This window comes from Somniosus microcephalus, chromosome 27 (assembly GCF_052327205.1).
Source record: "Somniosus microcephalus isolate GS21.2 chromosome 27, FLI_Smic_1.0, whole genome shotgun sequence".
NCBI classification, from domain to species: domain Eukaryota; kingdom Metazoa; phylum Chordata; class Chondrichthyes; order Squaliformes; family Somniosidae; genus Somniosus; species Somniosus microcephalus.
In genome coordinates this window covers 23,155,482-23,171,001 of record NC_141013.1, presented here as the reverse complement: position 1 = coordinate 23,171,001, position 15,520 = coordinate 23,155,482, and the positions used below count along the sequence as shown (strand labels likewise).

Here is a 15,520-nt window from a genome sequence, read left to right as displayed (position 1 = left end):
GTGAAATGAAAAGAAATGATAAGCAAAGGTTCCATGAAATAAGGGACCTCTTTTGGTATGCTCAGTTGTCATTAGCAGCAGGGGTTCCCATGTCTTGAAGCAAATTTATTGACATATTAAGTATTCACTTTAATTGATGCAAAAATGAAAAGCTGCTGAGAATATCAATTTGGAAGTTTGTTTGCATAATTCTATAAGTGAAAACTTATAGTGAGGAGTAATTGATCAGTCAGGTTGCCTAAACTAATGTTTTAATCTCAATAAACAAAAGGTACTTAAAGGAAAGGTTTTTGCTTAGATTTAAGCATTTTGGACAGGAGAAATCTGAAGGAGAAAGACATGTTAGATTATGTTCAAATACAGTCGAGAAGAATTTAACAGTTACTAGCACAGTTTAAGGAACTAAATTTTGGCTATTAAGGGAATCAAGGAACATGGGGATAGTGCGGGAAAGTGGAGTTGAGGTAGAAGATCAGCTCGAAGGGCCAAGTGGCCTACTCCTGCTCCTAGTTCTTATGTTGCTTATAGTATATGTTAGGTGCAAACCAAGTTAGAAGATTGGCAACAAACCAGGAATGAAGACTACTCACTGAAGGCAAAGCCCAGAGGCCGAAAACAGCACTCTGCAGAGGAAGACAGAACTGTTTCAATATAGCAGTAAAATTGCTACCTGATTAGGTCGTATATTTTATATTAATGCCCAAGAAATATGCTTAAAAAAAGAGCATGCTTGTTATTTGCTGAATAAACTAAAAGCACGAACTGTAATCCTCAAAATTGATTACTGATGTGCTAGAATTAAGTTGAACTCAATTAAAGCTGTGATACTTCAATTCTGAACGGAGTTATGTCATGTGAAGTGGAACACAGTTGATGCTGGGTTATGGTAATTCCAAAACCAAATTGTTGTTCATTTGTGTTAAATGTCCCATCCTTGGCTACATAGTAATGCGATACCAAGTAATTAGATTTACATCAAACCATGTCCTTCTTGATCCCAGATGTCTATGGGTGAGAAGAGTTATATTGGTCCTTGTCCGAGTTGGTTTATGTAGAATGACTCAAGCCATCACAACAAAAACCCTAACCACCACTTTTTAAATTCTCCCTGCCGATGAATTGAAGGTTATACTATTGCAAGTGCACATCTTCACTGAAACGATCTGGAAATACATTCGTAAGAGAGCTCCACAAAGGCAGTGAAACAAGTGGCTTTTTCTCCTATCTTATTTCAGGTATATAACAAACATAGATACAGGAAACTCTCTGGTATCCGGCACCGACGGGACCAGGATGGTGCCGGTTGATTAAAAATTCCGGATGACGGAGAGGGTTATCTACCGAGGCTATTTTTAACAGAGTCAGACTCCTGTTATTGAGGTGTTCGGACTTCCGACAGCGCCAAGATGCCGAGTAGTGGCAGTTTGGAGAACTACCCCCACTGACTAACTCGGCCACCGCGGGAGACTCGGACTCGGCAACATTGCCGGTTATGGAGGTGTTTTCGGAGTATGAATTTTGCCGGTTAATAGAGAATTCCGGATATTTAGATGCCATTTAAACGAGAGTTTCCGGCTACATAAAATAAATAAATCTCTACATGTCTCAAGAGGCAAGCAGTCCCTCCATCCTTTCCTGAACTCATTTGTGAGCACTTAACTGCCAACAACATTGGGTATACCCTTTCATCTGCGATCCAATGCGCTAAGCTCTACAATCATTATTTAAAATGCAAAGAGCATACGAAATTAGAAGTAGCTACATCTTACCTTCTCCACTATCCAGGAACTTGCTCTGCATTTGTTCAAACCTGTTGTCTGCACCTTTTGTTTCATCTGGATTAAAAGCCCCTCTAGGTGGATGCGCAGCAGGATAAGGGTTGTACTTCACTTTGTATAGCTCCTTAACTTCATTAGAAATATGTTCATTTGTAATAAAATGCTGCAGGAGGAAAACAGGGAAAAGAATGGTGAAGTACTCAACGCTTTTAAATATAAAAACTGATTATACAAATACCAGTTTGCAAATTTGACCACATTGCTGATCAATAATAGATACCCCTTTTTGAATAGAATTGAATTCAATGGAAGTGCTTAGAGAATGCCAGGAACAAGAACTGCAGCTCAAGTGGTTTGGGATCAGAGAACGAACAACAAGTGAAACAAAGAAGCAGTAATTGAAATTATATTAAACAACAAAACCAAATCTTAGGCTTAGTGGTCATCTGAACCCCAAGGTGAAATTCCAGTTCATAGGCGCACACAACCATTGTTTTTCATAATATATGCAGCAAGAGGGGTCAGGAGCAGCTTCACTTAATTTTTACTCCTTTGCTGGCAGCATGGCCGAGATACTCAATACTGTTAATGCTTGATACAACTGTGATGTGATCACTGCAAATCTAAAGCAAGAGATAATCTGCAATTGATCACCAAAAAATTGTCAATATAAATTAAAAACCAGGAGCTCGTTGGTATGGATTTTTAACACCGTTTGCTTCTTTACAATTTTCAGATGGGTATATTAGGGAGCACGGTGGCATAGTGGTTAGCACTGTTGCCTCACAGCGCCAGGAACCCGGGTTCGAATCCCGCCTCGGGCGACTGTCTGTGTGGAGTTTGCACATTCTCCCCGTGTTTGCGTGGGTTTCCTCCGGGTGCTCCGGTTTCCTCCCACAGTCCAAAGATGTGCGGGTTAGGTTGATTGGCTATGATAAATTGACCCTTAGTGTTAGGGGGATTAAATACGGGGATAGGGTGGGATATGTGTTGGTGTAGGGGTTACGGGGATCGGGTGGGATATGTGTCGGTGCAGGCTCGATGGGCCAAAATGGCCTCTATCTGCACTGTTGTGATTCTGTGATTAGGACATCTTTTATATTTCATTGTACGTTTCTCGCCTATTCCTCTTCTTAAGTAGTTGACTCATGCTGGAGTAGTTCTATACCTAGTACCTGTGTGAGCCTAGGGAATGAGAATGTTGGCAGGCTAATTAACTGTGAAGAGCAACACTCAAGAAGCTCGACACCATACAGGACAAAGCAGCCCGCTTGATTGGCACCCCATCTACTGCCTTAAACATTCACTCCCTCCACCACCGGCGTACCGTGGCTGCAGTGTGTACCATCTACAAGATGCACTGCAGCAACTCACCAAGGCTTCTTCGGCAGCACCTCCCAAACCCGTGACCTCTTCCACCCAGAAGGACAAGGGCAGCAGGTGCATGGGAACACCACCACCTCCAAGTTCCCCTCCAAGTCACACACCATCCTGACTTAGAAGTATATCGCCGATCCTTCATCGTCGCTGGGTCAAAATCCTGGAACTCCCTCCCTAACAGCACTGTGGGAGCACCTTCACCACACGGACTGCAGCAGTTCAAGAAGGCGGCTCACCACCACCTTCTCGAGGACAATTAGGGATGGGCAATAAATGCTGGCCTTGCCAGTGACGCCCACATCCCATAAACGAAGAAAAAAAACCACAATGGATCGATCAATACATTACCCCTCCTCATCTGAAACTCAATTTACCTTAAAAAAAAATAATCTTAGTAATTGGATTCAATGCGCTCTATGCTGAAACCAAAATGGATATTTATCAAACATCCGAGATGATTAATTACATTAGGACACAATCCATATAATGCAGCCAGATTCCCCATTGGACTGGAATCTTTCAGAAGTTGCAGTGCAATAATTCAACATGCTTCCGGTATAGTTTCCATAAATATGTAAAGCCGAGAAGGTTAAGGAGTGACTTGAGAGGTTTTAAAGATGATAATGGGTTATGGTAAAATTAAGATTGCTGGTAGGCGAGACTGCCAACATGAATGAGATAATCACAAGAATTAAAGGGAAGGCTAGAAAGAAATGTCTTTAGTTTGGTAGGTTAGAAGTCTCTGCCGCAAACTGTTGCTGAAGTACAGTCTTTGAAAGGGGAATTAAATAGTTACTTGAAAAAGAGGAATATGAAATGGGATAAGAAGTGATGAGGAGAGTGTGTTTAGGCTAGATACTTCACGTGGAGGCTTGATGGGCCAAATTGCCCGTTTCGGCACTGTAACATTCTATGATTCTACACTATAACCATCTGCATACATTTTCACCAGGGATTAAAGGTGTACTGGAAAACATTTCATTCAATGTTTTGTTCAGCTTTAAGAACTTTGAATATGATTTTTATTTGAAAATTTTAGGTAACACTACTGAAGAGATAAGGAGCTTTTGAATCAGAAAGCATCAAGTATATGAACACTGGGACTTACTTATAATTTATACACCAAATTACAAGTCAAATCTTATGTACCTATTTCACAGTGCCCCAAAATTAGCAAATGCTGAAATTTAATTTCCTATCCCAGCTTTACATCTTCACTTCAGGCCAGTAAATAGATGGGGGAAGGAAGTGTACAGAGTTTTAATTATTGCAGACATATTGAAACAACAGTATTTCGAGGAAATGGTAAACACAGGAATGTCCTGGAGGGCGAAAAACTTTCATCAATGTGCAGTTTATTACAACAGGACGAAGATTCAAATTGTAAATGATGGCCTTTGTAACACACTTTTTCCATCAAAGAAGCAAAATCCTCCTTTGCAATTTAAATTGTACAATCTTTCTTCCAGTGCTTTAGATTTTTTAAGTTATATTGATGCTCATTGAATGCAAGGCACATCAATGCTTGGATTAGAATATATTCCACCCAATAGCACGGTGTCACCAAACACTTCCACATCAGATGTAGGGTCAAATTTAATTAATGTAATTGCAACCTTTGAGGAACAACTTCCATTTCCCAAATCAGTTATTCTTGGCCTGAAATGAGACTGGCTACTAGTGAGTTAAGGGCAATGCTTTTCTTATTGCAGTCTTGTACACACTAGGAACTTGATCTTGGAATGCCCAAACTAATTTCAGAGGGAATACCGAGGATGACTATTGCAGCCCATCATTCTGGGCTTGAATCTAATCCACGTCGTGGAGGAGTCAGGACAATGCTCTTACTCACTGCTCCACTTTATTTGGAAACTTTGAAATAGTTAGGAAAACAAATGGGTTTATAATCATCAAGTTTATTATGAGATGGGACTAGATCTTAATTACATATCAAACATGAACTAATCTAAAAACCACCAATTAAGATAATGCTACCTGTAAGTGTTCCAGTTGGTCCCTTTGACTTGGTGGGTAATCTGGCATTTTCCCCAGTTGATCATGGAACTCCTCATTTTGTCCATTACTATTAGCCAGTCCACTAACGTAGCCATGGTAGCCTCCAGACTGAGGGTATGAATTAGGCAGTTGATAATGGTTTGAATCATATCTATTCCCATTAATGTAGTGATCATCAACAGTACCCTCATTTACCTCCACACAAGGGAAGTTATAACCCTTGTTTTCATATAGGTACTGATGTTCATCATCTTTGCGGTTTTGATTCCACCCATTGAGATGTGACTCACTCTCAGCTGGACGTTCATGGTCTTTCACTTGTTCTTCTTCAGCTTTGTGCATATAGTCCCTCTGGTATTGATCATGTTCATAATCTTCATTGTAGCCCTACCCGTAAAAGACATTTTAGGAGAATTTAGTACTTGCATTTAAATAGAGAATTTCTATTACAATTTACAACAAATGTCAATCATTATGAGGGGAACCACAAACTGTTGGACCCTGAACATACACAGATGAAACCACTTGTAAACCATACAAAGCATTTTCACATGTAGTGAGGACACTAGATTAGAAAGACAGAACTACATTTTTAAAAAGTTTCTCAAACTACAAGGATTTGTTTAATGAAAATACAGCACTGATCTGTGCATGCACTTTGTGTGTATGCTTCTCCCCCCAGAAGTTTATCAGTTGTTAATACGATTTATATTCTGATTGTTTGAACATAGGGATTTCCTATCCATAAAAAAAGTTACTTTACTAATCTTATCTCACAACTAAGGATCAGTAACCTATACAAAAAGAAAATACTGCAGATGCTGGAAATCTGAAATAAAAACAGAAAATGCTGGAGATACTCAGCAGGTCAGGCAGCATCCACTGCCTGACCTGCTGAGTATCTCCAGCATTTTCTGTTTTTATATCAGTAACCTATACTTTGGTGGTGGACCAAGTGCATCTTGTATGGAAAGTACAGGAAACTTTGGTTTATCCAGAGGTTGTATGCCCGGAAACCTCGATCTAACGGCAGAAATCAGCAGCCGTTTTGGTTAGGTTTTTTTTCTTCTCCTAGCATTTTTTTTTTTATTTTTATAAAAACAGTCAGGCTCTGGAAAGTGTCTCTGTAGCTTAGCAACAGCTTCAGAGACGCTTCCAAGGTACGGGCTGAGTGTTTACAAGCTGTTGCTAAGCAACAGTGTTTGTTGTCAGATACGGAGATGAAAACCTCCTATCCTTCAACATTAGCGCTGGTCTATCTGGAAGTTTTGATAGATCGGCAGCAGCTCGGTCCCGTCGGTGCCGGATATCAGAACTTTTCCTGTAGGTGGAACAATTCTTAGACACAGTCACTTTTATCAAAAAATTTTATCCAAGCTTCAACTCTCAGTTAATCATTGTGCCTAGTTTATCACCCTTTCCTTTCAAAAAATGAGTGAAGTATATTTAGTTGTTCTGCACAGAACTTTAACTTTCTGTGTAGATGGAACAATTATAATAGCTTTAGTGATCACTCAGATAAAGTGCTCAATGCAATTTCCAAAAACCAAACGGCATAAAGTCTCTACTCAGTACTTTTCCAGCACGTGAACTGTACAAGTCGGTTATACAGAACCTTCCAGCGCTGCTCCTTCTACTGTTTAAGCATCAGAAATCTTTTCACATTTCATCTTGTGATTAGCAGCGCTGATACGCTACTTAATCCCGCTTTTGCCCTCTTGCAGTTCCTGCTCATGCTCTGTATATCTGATCTATTAACTGATGTGCCATTCACATCTGAAAGATCTGTATAAACAAGGGAAGTCTCGAACCTTAGCTCAAAACAGAAACTCTGAGCAGAGTGCTGCTGAGCTGTTTTCAAAAATTGGTGAACAGCATTGTTGAACATCTCAGCAGCACTGACTGGCAACTTAGTGTAAAAACTCTGACGCACTGCTCAGATGTTAGATAGCTACTCAGCTATTGGCACTATGCCTTTGAACTATATCTAAATGTCATAATAGCTGATCAGCATAGGATATACGGCACAGAAACAGGCCATTCGGCCTAACCAGTCCATGCCGGCGTTTATGCTCCACTCGAGCCTCCTCCTCTCTTTCCTCATCTAACTCTATCAGCATAACCCTCCATTCCCTTCTCCCTCATATGCTTGTCTAGCCTCCCCTTAAATACATCTATACTATTCGCTTCAACCACTCCCTGTGGTAGCGAGATCCACATTCTCACCATTCTCTGGGTAAAGTTTCTTCTGAATTCCCGATTTGATTTCTTGGTGACTATCTTATATTGATGGCCTCTAGTTTTGCTCTTCCCCACAAGTAGAAATATTCTCTCTGTATCCACTCTATCAAAACCTTTCATAATTTTAAAGACCTCTATTAGGTCACCCCTCAGGCTTCTCTTTTCATGAGAAAAAGAGACCCAGCCTGTTCATCCCCTCCTGCCAGGTATACCCTTGCATTTCTGGCATCATCCTTATAAATCTTTTTTGAACCCTCTCCAGTGCCTCTATATCCTTTTTATAATATGGCGACCAGAACTGCACGCAGTACTAAAGGTTCGATACAGGTTTAGCATAACTTTACTACTTTTCAATTCTATCCCTCTAGAAATAAACCCTAGTGCCTGGGTTGCTTTTTTTATATAACAACAGAAAATGCTGGAAAAACTCAGCAGGTCAGGCAACATCTGTGGACAGAAATTTGAGTTGATGTTTCGGGTCGAACCCTTCTTCAAAACTTATGGCCTGGTTAACCTGTGTTGCTACTTTTTGTGAGTTGTGTATTTGTACTCCGATATCCCTTTGCTCTTCTACCCCATTTAGATTCGTATTTTCCAAGTAATATGTGACTTCCCTTTTTGTTTAAACCAAAATGTAATACATCACATTTATCAGTGTTGAAATTCATTTGCCAATTATATGCCCATTCTGCAAGTTTATTAATGTCTTCCTGTCATTTGTTGCAGTCCTCCTCGGTATTGACTATCTCACCCCCCACCCCCAATTTGGTGTCATCCGCAAATTTAGAAATTGTGTTTTTGATCCCAAAGTCTAAATCGTTAATATAAATTGTGAACTTCAGTGGTCCCAGCACTGATCCTTGTGGGCCACCACTACCCACCTTCTGCCACTGTGAATAGCTACCCTTTACCCCTACTCTTGGTTTTCTGTCTTGAAGCCAGCTAGCTATCCATTCTGCTACTTGTCCCCTGACTCCGCATTCTGACCTTATTCATTAGTCTTTTATATGGTACCTTATCAAAGGCCTTTTGAAAAGCTAGATAAATTACATCTACTTCATTACCGTTGTCTACTCTCTCTATTACCTCTTCAAAAAAATGCAATGAGGTTGGTCAAGCAATACTTTCCCTTTTGAAATCCTTGCTGACTATTCATTATTATATTTTTGGTTTCTAGATGTTCTTCTATTTTCTCCTTTAGTAGGGATTCCATTATTTTTCATACCACCGATGTTAAGCTGACTGGTCTATAGTTCCCCGGACATGTTCTATCGCCCTTCTTAAATATAGGTATTATGTTAGCTATCCACCAGTTCTCTGGCACTACACCTTTTTCTAACAAATTGTTAAATATGTGTAGCAATGCCTTTGCTAGCTCTTCCCTAGATTCTTATAAAATGCGCGGATGTAATCCATCCGGACCAGGGGTTTTTATCCTCTTTGAGTCTAATTAGTTTATTTAATATTTCTCCTCTTTTTATTTTAAATGTAGTTCTCACTCATCATCCAATGTCATGTCCACCTGTTCTGTCTCCCTGGTAAACACTGAAGCAAAGTAATGATTTAATATTTCTGCCATCTCTCTATCGCTGGCTTTGGTATTATACTGTCCATCCCTTAGTGGCCCTATTCCCATCCCGATCTTCCTTTTTTTAATCTATGTGCCTGTAAAATATTTTACTATTTTGTTTTATGTTCCTTGATAATTTAATTTCATAGCGCCTCTTTGCCTTCCTAATTGTTTTTTTGACTTCTCTCCTAATCTCTTCGTATTCTCCCTTGTCATGATGTCCCCTGCTGTCCATGTACCTAATGTATACCTCTTTCCTTACCCTCAATGTTTCCCTTATGTCTTTATTCATCCATAGTGTCTCATTAGTGTTTAGCTTGTTCTTATTTTTTAGCAGAATATATTTTTCCTGGACTCTGTTGAACACCATTTTAAATGTTCCCCATTGTTGTTCTACATCATTGTTTACCAATATTGTTGTCCATTTTATTTTCCCCAAGTTCTATTCTCAGGCTGATTTTTGAGGGGCTTTCTCCAATATATTACCCTGGTCTTCGTCATACTTATGTCCTTCTCAATTATTATCGTAAAGTGTATTATATTGTGGTCACTATTGCCTAGATGTTTCCCTACTTTTACTTCTTTTATCTGCTCTAGCTCATTCCCAATTATTAGATCCAATAGCGAATCTTGCCTTGTTGGGCTTCTTACATATTGGGTTAGAAAGGAGTCCTGAACACATTGTAGGAACTCCATTCCCTTATCCCCATTACCTACCTCTTCTGTCCCATTAATATCGGGGTAGTTGAAATCCCCCATGATTATTATTCTTCTATGTTTTTTACTCATTTCCCCAATTTGTTTGCATTTCTTCCTCCACTTCCCTTCCACTATTAGGTGGTCTGTAGACTACACAACAAAACTTCTACATACAAAAGCAAAATACTGTGGATGCTGGAAATCTGAAATAAAAACAGAAAATGCTGGAAATACTCAGCAGGTCAGGCAGCATCTGTGGAGAGACTTCTACATATTTTTCTGATCAATTTAAATCGTCAGCCAGCACAGCTCAGCTCAGCTCTTCCTAGCACTACTCACCAGCATTTCAAACAGCCGAGTGCTCTACTCAATGTCTGAGAGTTTCCCAGGAGATCACGGGTTGGATTTTGATTTCACAATCATTTGGTGATGTGACCAAATTGACTACTAGAACCTCGATTCCGATGTAATTGTTTGTTATAGGAATAAACCCAACACAAACAAGTATTTATCAAATTAGGTTGTAGAATCCATCTCTGCATTACTCCTTGACAGGGCAAGTCACACTTGGAAAATATTTACATTCTCTAGCACAAGAGGGAAATTTGTGACAACCTTGGTTGCCATACATTACACGTGTTACAGATTTGTGCAGCACCAACAGAGCATTTATGAAGAATAAACAGAAGGCAGTACCCTTTGTAATTACTTTGTAAATTCAGTACATTAAAATACCTACAAATCCACTGAAAATACACAACTTACTTCATTCTGCCCATTGTGTACTGGATATTCTGTAGAATAATTATCTTTATCTCTTGGAGTGTTGCTTACTTCCTGTTCATTCCAATTTCCCTTCTGCTCCCAGGTTTGTTGACCTCTAGAAGATAAATGATAAGTAGTTAAATAGAACAAGTTTAGCTAATATTTAAGTCAATTTAGGTTGCTCTTTAATGCTCTTTGAAAATTCATATTTACTTTAAGACTGCAGCAGCATTAAATGGTTACTTCGAACTGTGCAAATAACAAAATCACAAATCAGTTTCTAGTTTGTTGAAACAGAGGCGGCATATTCACTAATCTTACAAAATTTACTAACATTACGTACTTTTTTCAAGTCACTAAGTGGCAGTGAAACTTTTCCAAGCTGTGGCTTTGTTACTTAAATGTGCTAATCTGCAAATTGTAATTTGTTATTCTTCTTGTTTTAAAAATTCCAAGTTTAGACACGCTGCTAATTTCCTAAAATGTGACTGCAAGGGAGACGATTGTTGATAATCCCAGTGGGAGTCGACTTCATCCAATACCCACAGATTATCAATCTTTCGAATTCGGCACGGTTTGATTGGATTGTTTATTTTTTCCCTGCAATATATAATGGTTTTCTGATGGAATTGGGTGAAATAACATTTTCCGAAGCAGTGCGATGACAAATATGCTGCTGCAAATAGCTTGGATATTGGAATGCTGCACCTGCAGTAATCTAAATAAATCTACATCCCCATTATTTTGTCATACAGCACAACAGCATCATACAGTGGTATAAAAGTGACACTGTAAGAGCAGCAGTATTAAAAGGGGATATTTACTTTCCAGGACAGTACAAGTCTTTAAACAAAAACATACATGGAAATTTCTCCACTGTATTTTATGAAAAAACATAAAAATGTGAAACACTGATGCGGCAGTGAAGCACATATCATTTTTGCTAGCTAAAAATGTGCATTTAACTGATCTATTGAATACTGCTGTCTGAGACGACCAAAACCATAAAATGGCTTCTGCATTAGTGTGCTTGTGTCATGATGCAAATAGTGGAATTGCAGAGTTTGAAGGGATTTGACAAATTCCTGAGTGAAGAGGACATTGCAACATACGGTATAAGGAACTGGATTAGTGTCAATTCCCAGGCCTGCTGTATGCTTCACAACGTCAAAGTAGTATGATCATGCATACATCTGTTCACATCTCAGTTCTGAGTAGGCCTCCAACAGATCGCAGTGGTAAATGACAGTATAAATATGAGAGCGTAATGGAGATGTTGTTTTGGCCATGCTCTGCAGCGATTTGATTGTAGGATTAAAAGGGTTAAAAGACAGCAAAGGTGAGTTATCGGTTTGTAATTTAGCTTGCTGAAGTTAGAAGAGATGATTCAACAGGCAGATTTTGAGGAGGCTTTGAAGGCAAAATGAGTTAATGATTCATGGGAATATGGTCTTCAGAAACAGCCTCCAGAGACTAATCCTCAACCAACTCCTGGAAATCTAGACTAGAGAAGATGTTGGCAACGTCATCGACTTGAAACATTAACTCTGTTTCTCCCTCCACAGATGCTGCCTGACTTGCTGAGTATTTCCAGCATTTTCTGTTTTTATTTCAGATTTCCAGCATCCACAGTATTTTGCTTTTGTATAAGATGTTGGCTAGATTTAGTTTGGATAAGCTTCTATCCCGACTACATCTTCTGGCTCCTTCTCCCAACCATTCCGATCCTTACTTTCCGGTCCAGGAAAATATATACTATGTACCATCTGGTTTAAAACTTTCTCCCCACCCTATGTACTGCACAATGCAGTAACATGATCATTAAATTCAACAATTCACTGCTCTAGTGCAGCAACCCAATTACAATTGGTACATATGTCTTTATCCTGTGTCCTGGTCAGGTGTACATATCACATAATACTGTAATAAAAACAATGAAGATGTGAATTTTAGAAGTGCAGTGTTTGAAGGGATTTGACAAATTCTTGAGTGAAGAGGACATTGCAACACATAGGGGGTGCCTGGGGTAGGGGTCTTTTTCCTGAAATTAACACCCCCCCATTGTATGACATTGCACTGTCTAATGGATGGAGCAAGCACTCACACCCACCTTTTCGGAAAATGTTCAGGCTTATAGATCAATCAAAATTTACACGGACGTCAGAATGAATTTTATTAGGCTGCATCTTTGGTTATTATGTTCCCTGACAATTTTCACTTCTTCCCCCCACTCCATTTCATAATTATACCCTTTGTGAAATATTTTACCACTTTTTCCCCCAAACAAATACAGGAAACTTTTGTTTAACCGGAGGTTAAAAGTCCGGAAAGCTCTATCTACCGGCAAAATTCAGGAGCCGTTTTCTATAAGTTTTTTTTACTTCTCGTTGCTTTTTTTTTCCCCCCCCCCCCCAAGTCAGGCTCTGCAAGGTCTGTAGCTAAGCAACAGCTTCAGCTAGAGAGGCTTGCAGCTGCAGCCGACTGTTTTGAAGCTGTTGCTACAGGGTTTGTTGATTCACACGGAGCTGAAAAGCTCTGTATGTTTTAACATTGCCGCTGGTTTATACGGCAGTTTTGATCTAACGGCACCAGCTCGGTCCTGTCAGTGCCGGATACCAGAAAGTTTCCTGTACATGGAATTACATCTTCACACTAACATTGCATGTGGAGTCTAAAAAAAAACGGAGTGTTTGAACTGAATCTACCAGTTCTTTTCCCTCCCAATTATATGTTTGTTTATTTTTATAGCGGAGCTTTTTTTTACCTGTTATTGGCAGTACAGCCAGAGTAATTCAGTTCTGGAGAGGAAATATCTCTGCTGTCCTCAAGCATGTCATCTGGAAGACCCGTCATCAGTAACTGGTGCAGCTGAGAATAAAAGCATCACCAAATAATAAAATGTTAGTGTGGTAAACCACTGTTTGTATTCCTGTTTGTATTCCACTGTGTACATGCCTGGACATGCCTCGGCTGACTCCTCCCACAGGTCCTAGTATAAAGGTGGCTGCTCCCCAGCCCTTTGTATCCTGGACCGGTCGACCACGCGAGGCAGACCTCCATTCTGTTGTTAATAAAAGCCTTTAGTTACTCTTCTAACTCTCAGTCTTTCATGAGTAATTGAATGCGCATCAATTTTATTAACAACATTTTTATAATGGAGAAGATCCTCACACCAGCATGCCTGGACTTAGATCATCGGGAGGCGGACTCATCCACCAAGTTTACTCACTGGCTTAAGTGTTTCGAAAAATTCCTGACCGCCTCCGAAGCAATCAAATCGGACGAGGACAAACTGGATGTCCTGACCTCCAAAGTGAACCACCGAGTGTACTCGGTCATCCAAGACGCGACCTCGTACGCGGACGCTATCAAGCTCCTCAAGGACCAGTACACGCGCCCAGTGAACGAAGTGTACGCCAGGCACCTCCTGGGGAGTCGTAAACAACAACCTGGGGAATCGACCGTGGAATACCTTCAGGCACTGTCTGTGCTTGGCCGGGCCTGTGGTTGTAAGGATGTAAAGGCCGCCGTGTACACAGAGGAACTTATCCGGGACGCTTTTGTAGCGGGCCACAGATCCAATTACACCCGACAGCGACTGTTGGAGCAGAGTAACCTCGACCTCAACAAGGCCTCTGAACTCGCACGATCGTTGGATGCAGCCTACCAGGGCATGGATGCCTACTCCTCTGCACTGTGGACGCCGCGGGGAATGACAGCCTGGGACACGGTAGGACTGCCTCATAGCACCGTGCCACCCCAGCAACGGCCCAACTACCGCAGCAGTGTCCCAAGGCCAGACAGCAGTGCCCCAAGGCCAGAAATGCTACTTCTGTGGCCAGGCAAAACACCCCAGAGCGCGCTGCCCGGCGAAAAACGCGATCTGCTCGGGATGCGGGAAGAAGGGACACTACGCTAGCGTCTGCAGGGCCAAAGCCACCCCGAACCCCAGCAGCGCCGCGTGTGGGCCATGCGGGCCGCCATCTTGGACCTCCCCGGCCATGTGCGAATCACCAGTACAGCAGCCATTTTGGACGCCGCCATCTTGGACGACAGCCGGGACGCAGCAGGCCCCCGACACCGCCTCATCTGATACCCGCAGCGACACACCGACCCCTACGCTGGCATCCGTTACACTGGACCAAGCGAGACCGCACCAACTGGCCAGTTCCACAATGGACATTAAGGTAAATGGTCACGATACAATCTGCCTTTTTGACTCTGGGAGCACGGAGAGCTTCATCCACCCCGACACGGTGCGGCGTTGCTCTCTCCCAGTCCTGCCTGCGCAACAGCGGATTTCTATGGCCTCCGAGTCCCAGTCGGCGGACATCGGCGGCTACTGCGTGGTGACACTCGTAGTAGACGGGACCGTGTACGATCATTTTAAACTTCTGGTCCTGCCTGACCTCTGCGCTGCCGTCCTGCTGGGGTTAGATTTTCAGTGCCACCTTAAAAGTGTTACGATGGCGTACGGTGGACCCCTACCCCCACTCACAGTCCGCAGCCAGCAGCTTCCAAATTGCCCGCCGCGCACCAGGTGCAACCTCTCCACACTCAGAGTCACCCCCCGACCACTGTTTGCTAACCTCACCCCCGACTGTAAGCCCATCGCCACAAAGAGCAGGCGATACAGTGCCGGGGACAGGGTTTTCATTAAAACCGAAGTGGAGCGGCTCCTGAAAGAAGGGATTATTGAGGGCAGCACCAGCCCCTGGCGAGCCCAGGTTGTGGTCGTTAAGACCGGCGAGAAGCAGCGCCTGGTCATCGACTACAGCCAGACAATAAATCGCTACACCCTGCTGGACGCCTACCCACTCCCCCGTATAGCTGATATGGTCAACCAGATCGCGCAGTACCACGTCTTCTCGACCATTGACCTGAAATCAGCGTACCACCAGCTCCCCATCCGCCCTGAGGACCGCCAGTACACTGCCTTTGAGGCAAACGGCCGCCTCTATCACTTCCTTAGGGTTCCCTTTGGCGTCACCAACGGGGTCTCCGTCTTCCAAAGGGAGATGGACCAGATGGTAGATCAAAATGCGTTGCAGGCCACTTTCCCATATCTGGA

General features: G+C 41.8%; 1 protein-coding gene across 1 annotated transcript in view; it reads right to left on the bottom strand.

The window, feature by feature from the left end:
* Positions 1-15,520, bottom strand: part of cep152 (centrosomal protein 152) — a 73,443-nt gene that overhangs the window by 42,890 nt on the left and 15,033 nt on the right. The window contains exons 3-6 of the mRNA XM_085968692.1: positions 13,214-13,317; positions 10,450-10,564; positions 5,154-5,561; positions 1,770-1,941 (exon numbers count right to left, since the gene is read on the bottom strand). Of these exons, the coding sequence (XP_085824818.1) occupies positions 1,770-1,941; positions 5,154-5,561; positions 10,450-10,564; positions 13,214-13,317 (799 nt within the window). The remainder of the gene's footprint in view (positions 1-1,769; positions 1,942-5,153; positions 5,562-10,449; positions 10,565-13,213; positions 13,318-15,520) is intronic.